The sequence below is a fragment of the Ambystoma mexicanum genome, chromosome 7p, assembly GCF_040938575.1.
Source record: "Ambystoma mexicanum isolate Mex_15411 chromosome 7p, UKY_AmexF1_1, whole genome shotgun sequence".
NCBI lineage: Eukaryota > Metazoa > Chordata > Amphibia > Caudata > Ambystomatidae > Ambystoma > Ambystoma mexicanum.
In genome coordinates this window covers 653,011,534-653,032,041 of record NC_090939.1, presented here as the reverse complement: position 1 = coordinate 653,032,041, position 20,508 = coordinate 653,011,534, and the positions used below count along the sequence as shown (strand labels likewise).

The window sequence follows — 20,508 nt, the reverse complement described above, 5'->3', positions numbered from 1 at the left end:
GAGGAACAAGGTCAGCCAGTCCAGTTTCCGGTCCATGATGTCGAGGGTATCATGAAGCCATTTTATGAGGATAGAATGGCAGAAGAGAGAACAAGGAGAATGAGCACAGCAGGCGAGTTAGTTCAGATTCGCGAGCATGTCTTCACAGGTGTTAATGAGAGCAGTTGCTTTGCCTCTGGATGCCTGGAATATAGATTCATGGTCATGGATGCAACCAGCAAGTTAAGTATAAAGGATCAATTGGGGGAGAACCAACTTCTCCAAGACTTTACCCAGAAAGGGGATGGTGGAAATAGGGCGATAGTTAGCCGGGCAGGAGGGGTCAGCAGACTGCTTTTTTTTAGGAGAGGCTTCACAAGGGAGTGCTTGAGGGATAGGGGGAAAAGAGCCAGTGGCGAAGGAGTGGTTATAGATGTCGGCAACAGCCGGGGCGAGAGAGGAGATGTTGTCCTTAATGGTTCTAGAAGTGCAGGGGAGCACATCTTTGGATGAGACCTTCATAGAGCAGACCACTTCAGAGACCTCATCAGGTGCTATTGGCAGGAGGGAGGAGAGTGTGGAGGGTGTTGGGAGGGGGTGGTTTTAGCCAAGGGGTGCAGGGGTCAGGAGAGGGAGTGCAGATGTGGGTGGTGGAGAGTGAGGACGGGATGCGCCCAGTTTTGGATGTGAAATGGGAGGCATGGTGGTGTAAAGAGCCTGGGAAGGAAGGAAGCAGAAGTGGAGACTGCAGTTGGTTTGCTGAGTTCCTTGCAGATTTTGAAAAGTTCCGCTGCGTTAGTGGCTCCAGAGATGCAGGCTTGGATGTGGGCCCTCTTCTTGGAGCGGAGAGAAAATCCATATTGCCTTTGGAGCCGGCGACAGGCCAGTTTGTCAGAGGATGAACCAGAGCTCTGACCCTTCCTTTCAGCAAATCTGCACATACGTTTCAGAGAAGTCGTACCAGCTTTTGCACTTGGAGGCAGGCTTCAGGTAGATCCTCATGACAGGGGCAAGAATGTCAAGCATGTTGGAGATGGGGAGGTAAAGCCGTTGCGAGCGAGATATTGTTATTGGCATGGCATGCACAGTGAATGTGGTGACGACAATTGTCCTAGTATACATGTTTTGTTGTAACTAAACGGTTGTGCACTGACACACATTTGGATACTGGTACGCCGATGTGAGACATATTGGATGATGCATAGTAAGCATCATTGTTTCACATCTAAAAAGGAATTGTTCCAGTCTTGGGTGGTGTGACAAACAAGCTTAGGGAGATTGGTCTGAGCTGAAAGAGGAAGGTTGTCGCTGGGTATTTTGGGGGGCAAAATCAGGGTTTTAAGCTGCTTGCGTAATGACCAGTAGGAGTGTTCAAGTCTCACTGATGACTGGAGATCATTCCAATTCTTGGTGGCGATGACCGGGAAGCTCGCTCCTCCAGCTCTTTGGAGGCGGAATCTAGAGTCGATTTGTGTAGGTTGAGCGAGTAACTCTAGAGTTTGAGGCTTTTGAGAATCTGGCAGTGAGATATCTTTGAGCGGAATTTGACAAACAGAGTTTTGAAACGGATGCGCGCTTTGATGGGGAGCCAATCAGCATTTCTTCTGGCCGGCGAGATTTGCTCTATTTTCGCAATGTTCAGGGCAGCCCATAAGGCGTTGTTTTGTACGACTTGTAACTTGGTTATGTTCCCAGATGAGGTTCCTTCAAAGAGGGCGTTGCAGTAATCCAACCTCGACCCTATCCACACCATGGCGAGGCAACCTTCTGAGGGAGGAATGGACGACAAGCGCAAATGAGTTCGGTGATGTATGTTACCGACGAGGCGATGGCGTTGATTTGCCTGGATAATGATAGTGTAGAGTCTAGGTAAATGCTTAGGGTTTTGACATGATTGGTAACTTGGATAGTGATGCCGTTGATGTCAAAGGATTTGTATGCTGGGTCAAGTTTATTCAGTAAGGTTGGGGAGCCGACTATGAGCAGCTATGTTTTGTCATTGAGACACAGCATGTGTGATGCCATCCAGGCTTGGATGGTTTGGTACACTTGTAATGAGACCTTCAGTGGCATAGTCGCTGGTCAAAGGTAGGAGTAGCTGCGTGTTGTCAGTGTAGTTGGTGTATGAGATTCCCTGGGTGTCAAGAAGGTTTAAAAGTGGCTTTGTGAAGATATTGTATAGTGTCCTGACACGCGTTGGCTTTGTGGGGGCACCACATGACTGGTGTCGGGGGTGGTGGGGCGGGACTGAGGCAGTGGTGGAGAAGACACTCATTGTTCTGTTTGTTAGAAGGTGATCCAGAAGGTGGTTTTGGTGGAGAAATGGGCTGAGGTGAGACAGTGCTGGCATAGTATTTCATGATCCACTAATTCAAAGGCAGCTGAGATCAAGCAGTAGGAGGAGTGCAAGCTTGCCTCTGTTTGTAGCTTTGTGAAGCTGATTTATTTTAGGTCCAGTAAGGCTGGTTCCGTCCGGCGACTTGGTCAGAAACTAGATTGTCGCAGTCCTAGAAGGTTGTTGGATTCCAGGTGTTGGATCTGCACATATGCTGCTCTATCCAAAATCTTCAAAAGGAATGGTATTGTGGTGATGGGGCGGTAGTTTGTTGGGACATCGGGGTCAAGTGTGGGTTCTTTCAAGAGCGGTAATACCCTGGTGTCTTAAGTTGGCTAGCTCAATGCCTGTAGACAAGGATGCATTGATGAGGGAGGAAATGAATGGTGCCAGAGCTTCTGCATAGTCTTTAATGACTGGGGCAGGACAGGCATCGCCTTGACATCTGGAGGGTTTGAGTCCCTTTATTATATTTCTGACATCACTGACTGAGACAGGTTTGCATTGAAATAGAGGGATGTTATGTTTGGTGACTTTGTTCTTGGTTATGGTTTTTGAGGGCAAGCAGTGTATTTTTCTTTTGCTGGTTTTGCATTGCAGCATAGAAATCTTACCCGTTAAGGCAAGTTTGATGTTTGTGCACCAAATTGTGTCTTTGTTTCAGTTGATATTGGGTATCAGGATCACAGAGTATACTGAAGAGCTCTCTAGTGCTGTAGTTAATTCTGTCATTGTATGTGGAGCTTTTTCCTTAGAGGATGGCGATCTTGTAGGCTTTAGTTGTGGATTCAAATCGTATTTCTTTGGTTGATTAGGGTTGTCTCGCTATGTTTCAGCTTTGCGTTTTTTGCTTTCTGGAGAGTTCTGAGGTCAGGGGTGAACCATGTGTTGGCATGGGCACAGGGTTTGACTTTCTGATTGGTCAGTGGGGCAACTGCGTTGATGGCAGTGGTCAGGGTTTGGTTGTAGCGATCAACCAAGATGGTAGGGTCACTAATGTGTGTGTGAGACTTGCTCTAGGAGAGGACTTAGGAAGGGTTGAATGTTTGCATGTGTGATATTCCTAGAATTTCTGGTTTGTATTGCGGGCAGTGGGGGAGGTTTGGAATGCTGTACCTGCATGGGCATTTGGAAGGTGATGTTTTTATCAGACCAGGGGCAGGATACATTAGAGAGGATAGTGATGCCACAGTTTAAGTCAGCAAGCAAATATCTTTGTTCCTTTTTTATTTTTATTGACTGAAGGGTGTTTTTTTTGTTTAAAATGCAAAAGTGAAATTTTTTAAATTTTCTTTTTCTTTCTTCCGATGTTGGTTGGTTTTAATGAATGATTGTAATAGAAGTAAAAAGTAATTTGTAAAAGGTTTTTTCAATAACCAAATACAAATACATTATTTTTTTTAAAGTCAGCAAGCCAATATTGGATTCAGCCTTTGTTGTGGGTAGGATGTGTGATGCGCTGTATTAATCCAGCAGTGTCCAGGGTGTTGGCCAAACAGATGGCGTTTGAGTCAGTGGTGTCGTAGAGGCCTAGGTTTAGGTCTCCAAGGATTAGGATTTTAAAAGGTGGGTTTGGAGTTGGCAGAGAGGACGGCGAATATGTGGTCTTCAAATGAAAGTAGAGGGCCAGGAGGTTGGTATATCAAATCAATGGCTACTGTGGCTGTATGTGGTTACGTTTGACTGATAGTTCTCTGACTTGTAAGATGTCGGTATTGGTGTGTCTGATGGTTAGGGAGTCCTCGGCTATAATGGCAACCCCACCTCCTCTTCCCTCTGATCTGTCTTTGCATAAAATGGCATAGTTTTGGGGAAGAGCGAGGGAGAGAGCAGGGCCTGAGGTTGCATGGAGCCAGGTTTCCGAAATTACTCGTTAATCTAGGTTGTTGGCAATAATTAGGTCAGCAATATCCAGTGCATGGGCAGTCACAGATCTAGCATTGATTAGGGCTCCCCTGATGGAATGAGAGTCTTGTTTAGGTTTTGCGGTGGTGATAGTGCTACTGGTGAGCTTGCTTTGAGCTAATGAGGACCTGGCATTGTGTGGTCAGTCGGGTGAGGCGGTAATCACTGGAGGTGTGGGTGCGCTTAGAGTTCCTTGGGAAGAGGACAAGTGGGTGACGTTCCCATGGTGGGCAGAGGTGACCGTTCGTGTGGCCTGGTAGTGGGATTATGGTGATGCGGGGCCAGCGGTTGGAGAGGCGGGCCTAGTGGTAGGCTTGGCTGAGTCAAGTTCAGTGGTGGGGGCCGGCTCCAGTGGAATAGGACTGGGGCAATGTGGTGGGGTGGTCGTGAATGCCGGTTTGGAAGGTTGTGATGTTCTGAGGGAACTGTGGGATGTGTTTGGGGGTGCATTGGGCATGGTGTTGTGTGGTTGTGGGTGCAAGGTGTAGTTTGAGTGAGTTTTGCGGCAGTTCTGCCTACTGTTTAGCTTTAATTCCATCATTGTGGCTGCTCGGGGAGTAGGCGGAAGAGGTCAGTGCCGACACGCAGGAACGCCTCGTGTAGACGGTGCAGGGGGCAGACGGCATAAGGTGGAGATGTGCAGGCATGTTGGTTGAGGGGGCTTAGGTTGAGATGGCTCTTTCATGGCTAGATGCGTCCAGGCAGCAGTGGTTGGCATAGGTCGTAATGGTGGAACTCTGTGGGGCCTGACATATCTTGTGGGCTGCCCGACTCAAATTTGTTGGTTTGTGGGTGAGTTATGTAGCAGTTTTGGTCTAACCATTTTTGAGTTGCTGATTTGCAGACCCTGATGGTTGGCGTTGGGAGTGCGAATCACACATGTGCCTTGTTGATGCTGACTGTTTGTTCCTAAGGACGCAGGTTGGGACAAGCACTTGTGGGTTGGGCATAGTGCTGGGGTGGCTTCGTGTGGCGAGATACTGGTGGGGCGATGTAAGTCACAGGCCATTTTTGTTGCGGCGCAGTATGGAAGACCTCATTAGTCGAGGGTGGTACACCTGACTGGGCAAGGCTGTACGAGCACGACAAGGATGTAGATGAGTAATTAAGGTATCGGAGGGGGGGGGGGGGGATCGGCAGCATGTGCAAGGTGTACAGTTTGTCAGGCTGATGCACGAGTGTAGGGGGAGCAAGAGGAGACAATTCTGAGCGCGTGGAGATTGGTGGTCTTAGGGAGCAACCTCACAATTATAATATTTACATCAGGCTTACCTTTCTCAGATGGACCCGCCCTAGTGGATCTGTTTGGTTGGTCAGCATTGTGCAAATTGGAGCTTCGGAAAGCAGCAGAGTTATGGCGGCCTTAGAAATGGCTTAAGAATGTGTCTGGCGTCGTCTCCCGGCTCGGGTGTGTGCTCAGTATTTCGGCCGGCGAAGGCCAATCAGAAGGCTTGGAATGGTTCAGGGCAGGCAAATGCTGGTTACAGATTTCTGTGGTGGCCATCTTTTATGGATGCAAGGTTCTTAGTTTGTTGTTGTTGACGCCATTCTTGGTGGGTGGAGGGGGTCCTGAGAAGGAAGTTTTCGAGGGGATTGGGTCCTCCGACGTATTCCCTATCTATGACAGGCAATCACCACAGCTGTGCTGCTTCGGAAAATTTTGAGCGTCCTACATCGATCTGCTGTCCTCAAGGGCCTCTGTCGAGCCAACATCACCGGATTTTATAAGTAGGACGCACGACGCCCGTAGCCTCGGTTCCGTTTTTTCCACGAACGTGTTCTCTTCAGAGATCTCGGCGTGCCTTGGTTCTTTTCAGTTGTTCTATCGGTTCTTTGAACCAGTTTGTGAAGATTTCCATGATGTCTTCGTCTTCTACCCTGCGGCTGGGTTTCAAGAAGTGTCGGGACTGCGGTTCCAAGATGTTGCTGATGGACCCGCACGACGCCTGCCTCTGATGCCTCGGTGAGGGCCATGGACGATTGTGACGATTGCCAGGCGTTAACTTCGAAGGCCTTGCGGGAGCGTAAGAAGAAGCTTTCTGTCGGTAAGGTGTCCAAGCCCCGGAAGTCGAAATCCACTGGGCTTTCGACTGACGATTCGAGGGGTGACTCTCCGCATCGTTGGCGTAAGTCCAGGGGGTCTTGGTCCCGGAGCGGGTCCCGCCATTCCTCTGCCTCTTCGAGGCACTCACGGAAGCGCCGTCATCGGTCGCCTTCCCCGTCCTCGTCCGAGGACTCCACCCGTCGGCGGGTTGCTTGTCCCACCAAGCATTCCACTCCTGCGGAATGGGATTCATTCTGTATGGAGATGATGGCGATTTTTCAGTCGCAGGGCTCCGTTTCGTATCGCACCGTCGAAAGACGTCGGCATGGAACGTGCTAGAGACGCTGTTCGCACGCCTTCTGGCTCGAACGATCGTCGCAATCACCGGAAACTTTCGAGGTCCCGGTCGGACAAGGTGGATCGCTCTAGCCATGCCCGCGCCAGGTCTCGGTCCTCGACGCCATCGAGACCGTCGGAGCCTGTGAGGTCTTCGAAGAAGACGTCGATGCCTTTGGCGCCGAAACCGTCGAAGGACTCTCTCGAGGCTCCACCTCCGAGGAAGCCATCGGCGCCGAGGCTGTCGAAGGATACGCTCGGGGCTCCGCCCTCGAGGCCTGTGTCGAAGCCATCAGCGCCACGCTCGACGTCGACGCCTTTCGAGGCGGATTTTACGGAGGTGCCCCGGAGACCGGTGGAAACTCCGAGAAAGGCCCTGCAGAAGTCAGTAAGGCCTGTATTCGAGCCTTTTTCTGTGCCCTCATCCAGGGATTTATTCCAGCCTCTGGATTACATCTCTGAGGTGGATGAAGGGTCTGAGGAAGGTATGGTTCCTGACGAACTCGTGTCTGGTCATAGCCAGCTAGAAGACCTGCATCAGTCCTTGCACAACGTCAGTGGTCTGGACACCTCTCCGGAGGTTGAGTTCGGTAGGCCTGAGCCTGGCACGCTCACCGAGTCCTCGTACAGGCACCTTATGTCGAGGGTGATGGAATACTTGGGGTGGTCTGCGCTACCAGTGGATTTTCTGCAGGATGACCTGACGGATATCCTTGACCAAGGTCCTCCAACTGACCGGTATTGCCATTCCACATGGCCTTGCAAAGAAGGATGGCAGCGGCTTGGACTGCTCCGTAGAGTCTCCCGGCAGTGAGCAAGTCTTTGCCGAAAAAATACCGTCCAGCCAGTAGCGACCACAGCTACTTGACTACACACCCCACTCCGGAGAGTTTGATGGTGCAGGCGGCTACGGCCCCGGCAAAACAGGCATCATACCCTACCATCCCTCCTGATGGGGACGACAAACGTTTTGATGGCTGGGCGAAGAAAGTGTTTTCTTCAGGGGGTATGGCTTTTCAGGCAGCCAACTCTGTGTGTGCCTTAGCAAGTTTCACTCATACTCTGTGGAATTGTCTCTTTGGCGGCTGAACCTATTCCCGAAGGGGAGGAACGGGATGACTTTCTTGCTCTTGTTCAGGATGGCAAGGATGCCATGTGTGAATCCGTTCAGTCGGGTCTGGACATGGCAGATTGTGTCATCCGGTCCATGGGGGCGAGCACCGTAATGCGCAGATTTGCGTGGTTGCGGAAGTCGGGGTTTGCTCCTGATGTACAAGCCTGGCTTCTCAACATGCCCTTTGATGGTGAACATCTTTTTGGCAGCAAGGCTGATGAGAGCCTTGAGAGGTTGCAGACCTCCAAAGCTGCAGCAAAGTCGTTGAGTGCTGCAGTTCGCCAATCTCCGCCTTTTCGTCCTAGGGGACAGGAATGGAGGGGAGGTTCCTTTCGATATTACTCATCCTTTGGTAGATCGAGTGGAGCTGCAAGTCAAAGGGGCCACCGTAGGAGTACCAGAGGTGGAAAACCAGGTACTCGAGGTGCCAAGGCCGCTCCGGCAGTTGCCTCTTTACCCTCAGGCAATGCCACAGCCGCTTCAGCTCAGTCATGAGGCCATGTCCCATGGTTCGCCGGTTGGGGGAAGGCTGGCGCAGCATCTTGTAGAATGGCGTGCCATTACTTCAGATCTGTGGGTTCTGGAGATCATAGCCCATGGCTACCGTCTTCCTTTCCGGCAGAGGCCTCACGACAATCCACCGGGGAATCTCTCTTTGAGGAGTCCAGATCCGCTCCTTGCGCAGGAAATAAAATCCCTGCACGAGAAAGGTGCCGTAGAACTGGTGCCTGTAGCGGAGAGGAACAAGGGATGGTATTCCCCTTATTTTTTGATTTCGAAGAAAGACGGAGGATTGAGACCCATCATGGACTTACGTGGTTTGAACAAGCTCCTCAGGAAGGACAAGTTCAAGATGGTTACTCTCTCTCAAGTCCTCCAGGCCCTTCAACTTCAGGACTGGTTGGTGTCTCTCGACCTCAAGAACGCTTATTTTCATGAACACAAGAAGTACCTGAGGTTCATGGTTGGCGACTCGCACTTTTAGTTTCGGGTTCTGTCGTTCGGATTGACCTCCACCCGAGGGTTTTCACCAAGCTCATGGTGGTGGTGGTGGCACCGTATCTCCGGAAAGGGGGGATTCACGTCTACCCCTACCTGGACAATTTGTTGCTCAGGGCTCGCTCTCACGAGCAAGTCCTGGATCATCTGTCAGTCACCTGCCACTCCCTTCAGAAGCTGGGCTTCTCCCTCAACTTAAAGAAGTCCCACTTGACGCCAACGCAGCGGCTCCAGTACATCGGAGCAGTGCTCGACACATCCCTGGGGCAGTGTTTTCCTCCCCAGGTGAGGGCTCATCACATTCAGCAGATGGTGCACAAGTTTCAACGTGCCCAGAGTCTCCCGGCGTTCGAGTTCTTGAGGTTGCTCGCCCTCATGGCATCCTGCATTCTTCTGGTGCCAGAGGCCAGGTTGCGGATGAGATCTCTGCAATGGGCTCTCAAGATGCAGTGGTCACAGTCCTCTGGCAGGATGTCGGACCCCGTTCAGGTGCCGCTCTCGGTCGCCCAGGATCTTCTGTGGTGGGCCGTCGAAGGCAATCTGATGAGGGGGGCTCCATTTTGGCTACGCTGGCCGGAGGTGACGATCGTGACGGACGTATCCCTCACGGGATGGGGAGCTCATGCCAACGAGTTGACAGTCAGAGGTCGTTGGTCTCCGTCGGAGTCCAGACTCCATATCAATCTGTTGGAGCGGAGGGCCGTCGGGCTTGCCCTGAAGGCTTTTCTGCCAACTTTGCAAGGAAAGAATGTCCTGATTCTGACGGACAACACAGTGGCCATGCACTACCTCAACAAAAGGGGGGGGGGGGGGTCAGGGTCACTTCCTCTGTGCAGGGAGGCGATGCAGCTCTGGTTCTGGGACATCCAGCAGGAAATTTCGATCTCAGCAGTTCATCTGGCCGGAGACAAAAACAAGACGGCGGAAGCTCTGAGTAGGCAGAGCGCGCTCTCTCACGAGTGGTAGTTGGCTCAGGAGATTCTCCTGGAGATCTTCGCCCTTTGGGAGACCCCACAAGCGGATCTCTTCGCTTCCAGTGTCAACCGGAAGTGCGAAAGGTTCTGCTCACTGGAATTTCCTCCCAGAGCCTTAGGGGACGCGTTTGTGGTGGAGTGGTCCTTCCCACTGCTGTACGCGTTTCCTCCAGTCCCCGTCATCCTGCAAGTGCTGCGGAGGTTCGGTTCCCAGATGATCCTCATTGCTCCGGCATGGGCCCGGAGAGCGTGGTATCCGGACCTTCTTGACTTGTCTAGCTGCCCGCCACGCCGTCTTCCCTACCGAGACGATCTGCTCTCACGGGAGGGGGGTCAGGTTCTCCATCCAGAGGTCAGATCCCTCAACCTTCACACTTGGCTTCTGAATGGTTGAGGTATAAGGATTGGGACCTCCCTGAAGACGTGATGGAGGTGTTGCTTTCGGCCAGACAGTCTGCAACAAAGTCCCTGTACCGTTGCCGTAAGTTCTGCGACTGGTGCAGGGTTAAGAATGTGGATCCTTTTTTCATGTGACATTCCTGTGGTTCTGTCTTTTTTGCTTTCGTTAGCCCACAAGGGCCTGCAAGTGGGTACCATTAAAGGTTACCTGGTGGCGCTGTCCATATTTAAGCGCTCGTCTGAGGAGTGTTCTTATTTCAAAATTCCTTTAATTTCTCAGTTTCTGAAAGGGCTCAATAATGTGTTTCCACCGTCACCTTTCCAGGTGCCCGGTTGGGATTTGAAACTTGTTCTGAAATTCCTAATGGCTGCTCCATTTGAGCCTTTACATTCTTGTCTTTTGAGACTGTTAACCCTTAAAACTGTATTTTTAGTTGCGGTTACTTCCGCTCGCAGAGTGAGTTGCAGGCACTTTCTGTTAAACCACCCTTCACGGTGTTTCCGAAGGACATGGTTGTCCTTAGGGTTCGTCCTTCCTTTCTTCCGAAAGTGGTGTCGGAATTTCATTTAAGCCAGAAGGTCATTCTTCCAGCGTTTTATCCTCCTCCGCATCCTGGTAAGGAAGACGAGAGGCTCCATAGGTTGGATCCTAGGAGAGCTTTAAGTTTCTACATTTCACGCATGTCCCGGGTCAGAGTGGACGATCAGCTCTTTATAGGTTGGCTGTAAGGCGGTTGGGACAAGCTGTTACTAAGCAGGCTTTGTCTAGATGGATTATCTTGGTAATTTCTGAATGTTACCACTTGGCGGGTAAGGACCCTCCGGTAGGCTTACAGGCCCTTTCTATTAGGGGTATGGCTGCCTCTACTGCCCTGCAGAGGGGTTTTCCTATTCGTAACATCTGTGAAGCAGCCACATGGGCTTCGGTCCATACTTTGGTAAGACACTACTCCCTAGATTCTATCCATGGGCAGGATCTGGCCTTTGGCAAGGCGGTCCTTTACTCTGCAATTTAATTGGGCATTCTAAATTTCTATATTCTAATTTCTATATTCTAAATTCTAAATTCTTTTCCCTCCTCCATACGTTGGTACTGCTTTGGGAGTTTGTCATAGATATGGAATACGTCTGAGGACCCAATCCCCTCGAAGAACAAGTTACTCTCTTACCTGGTAACGTTCTTTCGATGGGGTGGTCCGATGACGTATTCCATATCGCTCCCTCCCTACCTGCCCCGCTACAGAATTTCTTATGCGATTGCCGCTTACGTTTCCGCAAGGCTTTCTGTGGTCATACTGGCAGAAGATTGGTGCCACACGTTGGCGGAAAAAACTACAACTGAGGCTACGGGCGTCGTGCGTCCTACTTATAACATCTGGTGACGTCGGCTCGACGGAGGTCCTCGATGACAGTGTATCAACGTCATCGACGCAGACGCCGCAAATGTTCCTAAGCAGCACAGCTGTGGTGATTACCTATCATAGATATGGAATACGTTGTCGGACCATCCCATCGAAAGAACGTTACCAGGTAAGAGTAACTTGTTCTACTGCAGCGTAGCGGCAGAGAGCTGTGGCAGCCTTAGGACATGGCCTTTGAATGTGGCCGGCGTCGTCTCCTGGCTCCGGGGTGTGTCCGGTATTTCGGCCGGCGAAGGCCAGTCAGCATACTGGGAATGGTTTAGGGCATGCGAATGCTGGTTGCAGGTTTCTGTGATGCCCATCATTATGGATGCAAGGTTCTTTAGTTCGTTGGTGTTGACAAACCCATTCTTGGTGGGTGGAGGGCGTCCAGAGAAGGAGTTTGACTGCAGCGGAGCAGCAGAGAGCTGTGGCGGCCTTAGAATTGAGTCAATCATAGTTGTACCAAAAAGATCAAAATAGGCAGCATTAATGGGAGAGTATAGCTTTAAAACTTTATTAAACAACAAATAAATTGGACTTAAACCGAGTGAGAAAGTATTGCAAAGTACAGCTCATGACAAATCCTTAAAAGAAGTATGGTTGAGTGTTTTTAAAGCCAATCAAATACATTTTCGATAAACTATTAAACTGAGTGGAAGAGTATTGCAGGTGGATGACAAATTACTGAGACGGTTTAGGGGTGCTGGAAGCCAGAGGCAACAATCCCTTAAGGGCTTCTTTGACCAGTCAGGTTTAGCGGATTCCCGTTCAAATCTGCATTCGCTAGGTTACCAAAGTAACCAGAGAGCAAGCTCCAGTCCAGCCAGCCCACATAGAAATCAAAGACTTGGGAACACCATTCTTCATGCATGGAACACTGAAGGGAACCTACAAACAAATTCCCCCGTGTTATCCAGATTGGCCTAGCACCAGCAGTTTGTGCTATATTAAAGCGCACAGCATGGTGCCTGATTGTAAAGTCGACTGGTTTTAGCGGTTTAGCCCAAGTCACCGTCTTCTTCGGGACAGGAAGACCCCTGCTTTTCATCAGAGCGTTGCATACAAATTACTGCTGTGCATCCATATCGCCCCTCATGTGGACTATCTTATACTGCATCTCCGCCATTATGCTGCGTGGGGTAATGCTCACTTACTGCAGGGAAGGTGCAGGGAGTTGTCAGCCAGTGTTGGTGGAGGAGAGCTATGGGGAGGAGGATGTTCATGCAGGACTCTCCCACTTTAAATCACTTCAATAATAGCTGCAGCACCGCTTAACCATAGGATGTTCAGGTCCCATGTCAGACCTGAGAACTTGCTGCACGAGCTATCCTCCCAAGACATTGCTTACTTCTCGAACTCCCTGGAGGTTGATCAAGTAGTTTGTTGCTCTTGGAAAACACAGCAAAACTACTAATAGAACAAAAAAATGCTAAAATAAAAACATATTGGGGAGAGGATGGTTCCGCAATTCCGCATTGTCATATGCAGGAACATCGTAAAAATGCCTTGCATGGGTCTGATTTATTTCAATTGTCTACTTTCAGTTTAACAGCATTTTAAAACATGACATACATGCCTGCATTTTAAATTACTTGGAGATTGCCTCAAAGTGGCTGGTGCTTTAATATAGGTCTAAAGCCAGCACTTAAAAGGTTTTCAATCCTATTTTGAATGTATTTATTTTTAAAAAAGGAAGATGGTTGTGAGCAAGTTCCTGGCGATTCAATGGGTTGAATTTCTGCAAAAAGGTGCCCAGGCGGAGGATTTAAAGTTTGTGTTTCGGTGTCGATATCACCCTTTTATACAAAGCGACCTAAAATGTTAACGAAAAGAGCGATATTGGGGTCAATAATGGGAAGGCGTTCTGTCTCGTGGGCAGGATTTATTTTAATGGTGCACGGGAGAAAAGCAATTATTTACCAAAAAATAAAATGACCATTTGAGGTCTTAACTTGCCACCTCTCCCCTGACAGGACGCAGGTTGTTTTGTGTTGATCGCAGCTTTGCGCACTGCCATCGCTTATCCCCGCCCAGCCACTGTCCAATGTATCACCACACGTATCTATGCTACAATCATGCATAAACTACTGCAGTCCCTTAACCAATACTACCCATCAGGGCAGGGCTCTCCCGCCCCTGCCCTGTTAACCCTCCACTACTCCAGGACCTTGGCCCCTTCTCGCTGCACACCACCTGCACCCCCACAATTACCAGACAAAAGTGCCACACATACAAAATCAACCCCTGCCCCCCATGCCCAGACTAATTTGGTCAGTGGGGGTACCACCAATACCCCGTTACCCGGGCAAAAACAAAGGCACCTGCTCTAATCCTTTGCGGTCCGTTTGTGTCCCCTACACAGGCACACCAGGCTACAGCATATCCTTGGACCCCACCAACCTACAATGCCCCTCCCTGGTGGATAAACATTTCCAAACTGTTAAGCGCTTGCCTATTTTTGTCACCCCCCCACCAACCCCTCCCACGCCATCCTTAACACCAACAGGGCGATCAGTGTCCCTCAACCACACCATCCCAACCATTGAGCTCCATTAAGCCAACCAGGCTACAAGGCTCCCCACTTTAATAGCCCAGCACATGTGGACCATTTGGATACCCTACCAACCACTGCATGTGTTTTACCCCACAGATTGGTACTCCGCAGAGCCCCCCAAGCCGGAACTCAGCACTCTACATGTACCACCAATTGCTCCCAAACGCACGGTAAGACACCACATCGAACTTCCAATACCGCTCATTGGCTCCATCCAGCCCAGTATCCTTCCCCCATTGCATCCCACAACTAACATTTTTCTTTCTGCGCACAACTGTTTTGTCACAATAAAACATGTATACTATGCCAATAGTTGTCACCACATTGGCAATGGCGTGCTTTCTGTACATCCTGCCACCTGCTCCAAAGGCAATACTGGCTCTGTGCGCACCAAGAAGAGAACCCTCATAACAAGCCAGCGTCTCTGCAGCATCCTACAGCTCGGCCGAACGCTTTAAAAATCTGCAAGGAGCTGGCCAATCCTGCTGCAGTCTCTACCTCTCCTGTCCCCTCTGAGGCCCTCTGCACGGCCCTGGCTTTTCATTTCATCTCACAAACTCAGGACATCCTGTCCTCTCTCTTCCTCTATTCCCTGCTCTTCCTCTGGCCCTTCTGTGGCCCCCTCTCCTCTCTCGTTCTCTGCCTTTCCCTTGTTTTCCCCAGACAAGGTTTGTAGACAAGTCTGATCTATGAAAGTCTCATCAAAACAGGTTATCCCCTGTTCCTCTAAAAACCACCAAGGACCACATTGACACCCTGGCTCCTGCTTGGGCTGACTTCTGCAACTAGTCCTTCACCACTGGAGTCTTCCCTGAAGCACTCCCTTGGGCACCCTCTTCATAAGAAACCCTCAACCGACCCTCCTGCCTGGCTAACTACCGCCGAATCTCTATCACCCTTTCCTTGGGAAACTCCTGGAAAAGCTGGCCATGTCCCACCTTAATCTTCACACTGAATTGGTTGGTTGTCTCCATGACCATCAGTCTGGCTTCAGAGCTGCCAGAAGCACGGAACTGCCCTCCTGAACCTCCATGAAGACTTGCTCCCCAACCTTGATTCCAATACCCCATGTGGCCTTACCCTACTTGATCTCTCTTCTGCCTTTGACATGGTCAACCATGCTATCCTGCTCAACCGTCTCTGTGATAACCTGGCGATCACCAATCAGGCCCTAACTTGGTTTACCACTTTCCTATTCGATCGACCCTCCCAGGTCCAACTTGGGTCCTTTCTCATCTCTATCTGTGGTGTTCCCCAGGGGTCTAACCTCTCTCCCTGGCTGTTCAACCAATACCTGGCCCTTCTTGCCCACCGCTTTGCCGCTCTCTGCCCCAACTTTCAAAGCTATGCCAATGACACTCTGCTCATTTTCAGGCTCCCTTTTGCCACCTCTTCTCCGTCTCTCATCTCGGACTGTCTGTCCGCTATCCAGGAGTGGTGTGCCACCAATGATCTCTGCCTTAATGCCAATAAGACTGAGATTCTCCTCATCAGCACACCTGCTCCGTCCCTTCCTGTTGCTCTCTGGCTGGCCTCTCTTGGCCCTCTTTCTGCTCCCACCTGCGAGGCTAAAAACCTCTGAGTCATCTTCGACTCCACACTCTCCTTCTCTCCTCACATCTCTGACATCTCTAAGAAGTCACACTACCAGCTGCACCGCCTCGGAGGTAGTCTTCCTTTCCTCTCCTTCCCCCAGAAGCTCACTGTCTCCAGAACTCTGGGTCTCTCTAGGCTGGACTACTGCAACAGCCTCTTTCTAAATCTGCCTGATTCTACTCTGCGCCCTCTGCAACTCATCCAGAACAGGACTGCGAGACTTGTCCTTGGCCTCAAGCCGAGGGATCGTATCTCTCCAGGACTAAAATCACTGCACTGGCTCCCAGTGGCTGCGAGGATTAAGTTCAAAACCCTCTGCATTGTCCACAAGGCCTTCTGGGGCCTGAGGCCTCATTACCTTCAACTCATGCTTCCTAAATATCTTCCTTCTCGAGCTCTTCGCTCATCCGCCTCCAATTCCCTCATGGTCAGTCACTTCTCCAAGCAACGAGTTGCTCGGCTGGGGCCTCCCTCTGGAACAGCCTCCCTGCCTCTCTGAAACTTGAGAACCATCTCCGGTTCCAGAAGCAACTCAAGACCTTCCTCTTTGCTTCTGCTTTCTCTCCTCCTCTCCCCCGCTGAACTCCTGACTGTAAACTGCACTGGTTACATGGCTACCCTCTGATCTCTGGCCCAGGTCCCCTACCCCGCCAGTTACACACCTGCACTGCCTCCCAGGCAACCCCTGCACTTGGTTGTTGTTTCTGTATCCCTACAGTCCCCTACTAGCTCTTGACACTTGATGTCTGCACTTACCCCTGCCACAATCTGGCTGCACTTTTTACCTATTGTTTTTATTTATTATTTTTTACTGTTGATCCCATGTATTGCACTGCCCCCTTGTTCCCCACGCACTTTTCCCTTTCCGTCCTCCCTTGCACTTGTGTGATCTCAATGTCACCTGGCCTAGTAAGATCCTTGTCTTTGTCTTCCCTCTGTTCCCCCTCCTTTGCCTCGCTGTGCATTGAAACACTTGTGCATAGGCGTGTTATAAATACCATATATCATTCACTGTGCATGCCATGCCAATCACCATGTTGCTCGCAACTGGAATATCAAAACATCACAATCTTCCATCACATTGGCACATGAGTCACTACTCACCCGGCCTACTCATGGGTAATCCCTCACAATACAATAATGTATACCCCACCATGTTTAAATCACCACAGCCTTGATAAAGACCCCTGACGGGTTGAAACCGGTGTTGGGTTTTGTGTGTAATAAATCACTGTTAAACTCCAACCCAAGTGACAAGACTTCTCATTTATTGCTTGATATACTCGAGCTGATTCTGCAAGCGACATTATTAGGGCTCCAGTGCGCAGGTGAAAGTGGGTCTTAAAAACAAACCACTAAACATCATGATAGGCAGATTTGAAATTCAAACAAATGTGCAGAAATGCAGTAATGTAGGAGCGCTTGTGAGTAACCAGCCGCTAGAGAGAAATTACATGCATGTAGACAAAAAGCAAAAGGCAGCAGCTTGTGCAGAATAACCATGAACGCATAAACGGGGAAAATGGAAAAAAGCAGCTGTTGTTGCATGGTCACAATATCGGTCACAATCCGGGGTCGCAGGGGCACCATGCGGTAGCGTTCATGAATGGTGAGGACAGCCTCAGTTTCAAGCAGCAGCAAAAGTATGTGAAGGGGCCAAAGTGCCCAGAATTGATTACAGCTGCACACTTTAAAAATTGGGCATCGCTGGGTAAACCAAGACCAGGTGGAAGGAGATAGGGTGGTGACTCAGAGGTGGGATAGAATGGATAGGAGGAACTTTAGTGGGAGTGTTAAGTCAGAGTTGAGTGAAGACCCACAGAAGAGGTCTGCAAGTGATGCAGGGATGTAAGCGCGAGCTGAAGGCCAGCCGCAATGATGAGAGAAGGTATTCTGGAGGCCGCACTTACCTGCTAGCCCAGTGCTAGAGCGCTGGGCTGCAGAAGGGTGCACAGTTATAGATATTCCTCACTGGCAGCGGAAAATGACGCAGTGGGAAGAAATGCGGGGGGACCCGGCCAGTTGGCCATGGCCAGACAGGGGCCTAGTGTGGGGCTTCGAGGGAGGCGGCTCCGTCACCTGCTGACTCCCTTGATTGGCAATTCAAGTAATTGGGAAGCCATGGATGCAGATTACACTGCAGCTGCCATCTTTGAGAATTAAGGCAGCATGCAAAAAAAAAAAAATGCTCAGGTTGCAAAAGTATGCTCAACACACACCGTCCCACTGGGCCTACCTCATGGCAGCCCTCGCCAGTGTCGGGAAGATGGCCAAGGTGTTAATGGCCGGAGCTCGGCAGAGCAGGCAGAGACTCCAGTCTCATGCATTTCTGTTAAATGGTTGTGCATTTCTCAATAGTCTGTGTAAAAATCTCACTAATATCCATCAACCTCCTATCCTACATGTCTCTTCTTGGTGGCTGTGACTTTAGTTTTGAGTGTGGGGTCCTTGATATGTGCCCCTCCTTACCAACATCTTGTTCTTGAGGGCACGATGCGCTGATCATCACTTTTTGTTCCAATGTTTTTATTTTCTAACTCCTTGAGGCACTTGTTTATCCTCATTTTATTGATTACATACATTTGATTAATAGCATTGTCTATTCCATTCGGGAGACTCTAGTCGAGTCCTCCTTTTAACTTTGCATTCTGGGACTAAATGATATGCACATTATTATTCCAGGACTACAAGTTCTATAGTGCAAAGTAAAAACCAGGACTGCGATATCACCTCCCAAAAGTAATGGATAATAAAGTCCCAGAATGCAAAGTTAAAACCAGGACTGGACTAGTTGGCATGCATGTGATTATGGATAAGAGGGGAGGTATCCCGCACCATTCTCCCCCTTGATGCAAGTAGGGTTGTCAGTGTGTGTTAATAGAACTGTTTCCCTGTAAGTGAGCTTCTTTATTGCTTGTATCCTTGGACATTAAAAAAAATCTGCTACTTCCACTCTTCGCTAGAGTATCAAAGCCACCATCTCCTTTGCATATTGGGTATCGAGTGTCCAGACTGGTAAATGAGTCCTTGAATGAGAAATAGGGCAGAGGAAGTAATGCCTCGATTTAATCGGTAAACGCCATTATGGAGTCCCCCAGTCCTACTTCATGCCCACCTTCGCAAGTGAAGATATTGTATAGGAGATTAACTGCTGGAGTATGTAGCTGGGCTATGAGGTGACCTTGTATTTATATCTCTCCCTCAAAGAAGAGAGTGGCGTGAGAGGGCAGACACAAAACGTTTTAAGCAGCAGCGGGTGTCTGTTTTATGCCTCATTATGTGAAGACTGGAATGAGAAAAAGGACTGTTCAGGGAAGATTACAGGTAATCGAACCACACATTATTTTGCACACCTGCTGCAAGTTATTCCAGTTCCTTTGACCAAACTGTAATTCTCAACATGTTCCTTTGAAGTCTAGCATGTGCCTGTTTTGCTGTTGCGTGTCTGCTTTGTAATCTGTTTCCACAAAAAGTGGTACTGTATGTGTGAGGCCCTGGTGAAGGAATGAGGGAATTTTTGAGTTGTGGTGTAATCTTTTGTTCTTTGACTAGTTATCATTTGTCACTTTGAACTGATGGAGTAGATGGTGACTTGTTGACACTGAGCTGGACATGCAGTAGAGGAATGTGCATGGTGGTGATGACAAATGTGCCTGTGAGGTAGCTGGCTCATATCCCGCCTACATTTTTTGCCAGTGTATATATTTTCAAGGAGCAGTTTAGGATTCCACCATTAGGCTGTGACCTGGTTCTCTGATTTGATTATTGGAAAAAAAGGCTTTATGACCAAGTGTTCCCAGCTTCCATTAAGTCCATTCTCAATATACCTCACACACCTCCAAAATTGAACTCCCTTTGTCCCAATGTAATACCTATTACATTCTGTACTAATTTAGAATACCTTCTCTCTACATCTTCCCATTATTGCTAATTGTCTTATCCTAAGCACCCTTTCTTCCCTTCCAATGCTTGTAAATATAAATCCAAGTTAAAGTAACCCTAGATTATCATTTTTTTATTTTCACCAATAAAGTGTGCAATACAATCAGAAATAAACAAGCTTCATAAAATTACAAACCTGGTCACAAGATTGAGTCCAGAAGAGAAGAAAAAGAAGAAAAAATCATCTCAAACCCCAGTTTTGCTTCCACTCTTAGATTATGAACACAGGAGATCCTTCGAAGATAGCAATTTATATACTTGACATTTAATAGATGTTTGCAAACAAAGAACCTTAAATGTACTTTCTTTTTATTTGGCAGCCTTACAAAGGATGTTCCCATTTTTGTATGCACCATGGCATTTCCAACAATCCCCTGCCCTCTACATGTCTTTGAACCTCGGTATCGGCTTATGATAAGGCGAAGCATGGAAACTGGTACCAAACAGTTTGGAATGTGCATTTCTGATGAACTAAAAGGGTAAGAAACTGAATCCTTGTCTTGTCTGTTATTTGAGCCTTCTACATTAATTGTCCAAAGTGACGTTCTGCATAAGCAGTGAGTGGCTGTTACTTGTTTGATTCATATCGGGCATCTTCAATATACATTTAGCGCACTTTAGGTACATGATCCAGAACTACAAACGAGGGATTACTGGTGTATGAATTGGTTCGCTTCCATAAAGTGAACAATAAGTCAAAGTGTTTGGTAATGGGCAAGTTCTCTGTTATAACTGTGGATTTGATAGTGCTGTTTTGTTAGGGCGTACAAGAAATGCAGATATTGAAGCCTGTTAATTAGAAGAACATGGCTCTTCTCATTTTCTGAGCTAGGAACTGTAATTTGTCATCCAGAGTATTGGCAGAAATAAAAATAAGTGAAGGACTATTGTAGTGCAATTGGGCTAAAATGTAAACGCCTACTGTTTC

General features: G+C 49.0%; 1 protein-coding gene across 1 annotated transcript in view; it reads left to right on the top strand.

Annotated features, from left to right (window-relative positions):
* LONRF2 (LON peptidase N-terminal domain and ring finger 2) overlaps positions 1-20,508 on the top strand; it is an 882,740-nt gene that overhangs the window by 629,170 nt on the left and 233,062 nt on the right. The window contains exon 9 of the mRNA XM_069636696.1: positions 19,901-20,059. Within this exon, the coding sequence (XP_069492797.1) occupies positions 19,901-20,059 (159 nt within the window). The remainder of the gene's footprint in view (positions 1-19,900; positions 20,060-20,508) is intronic.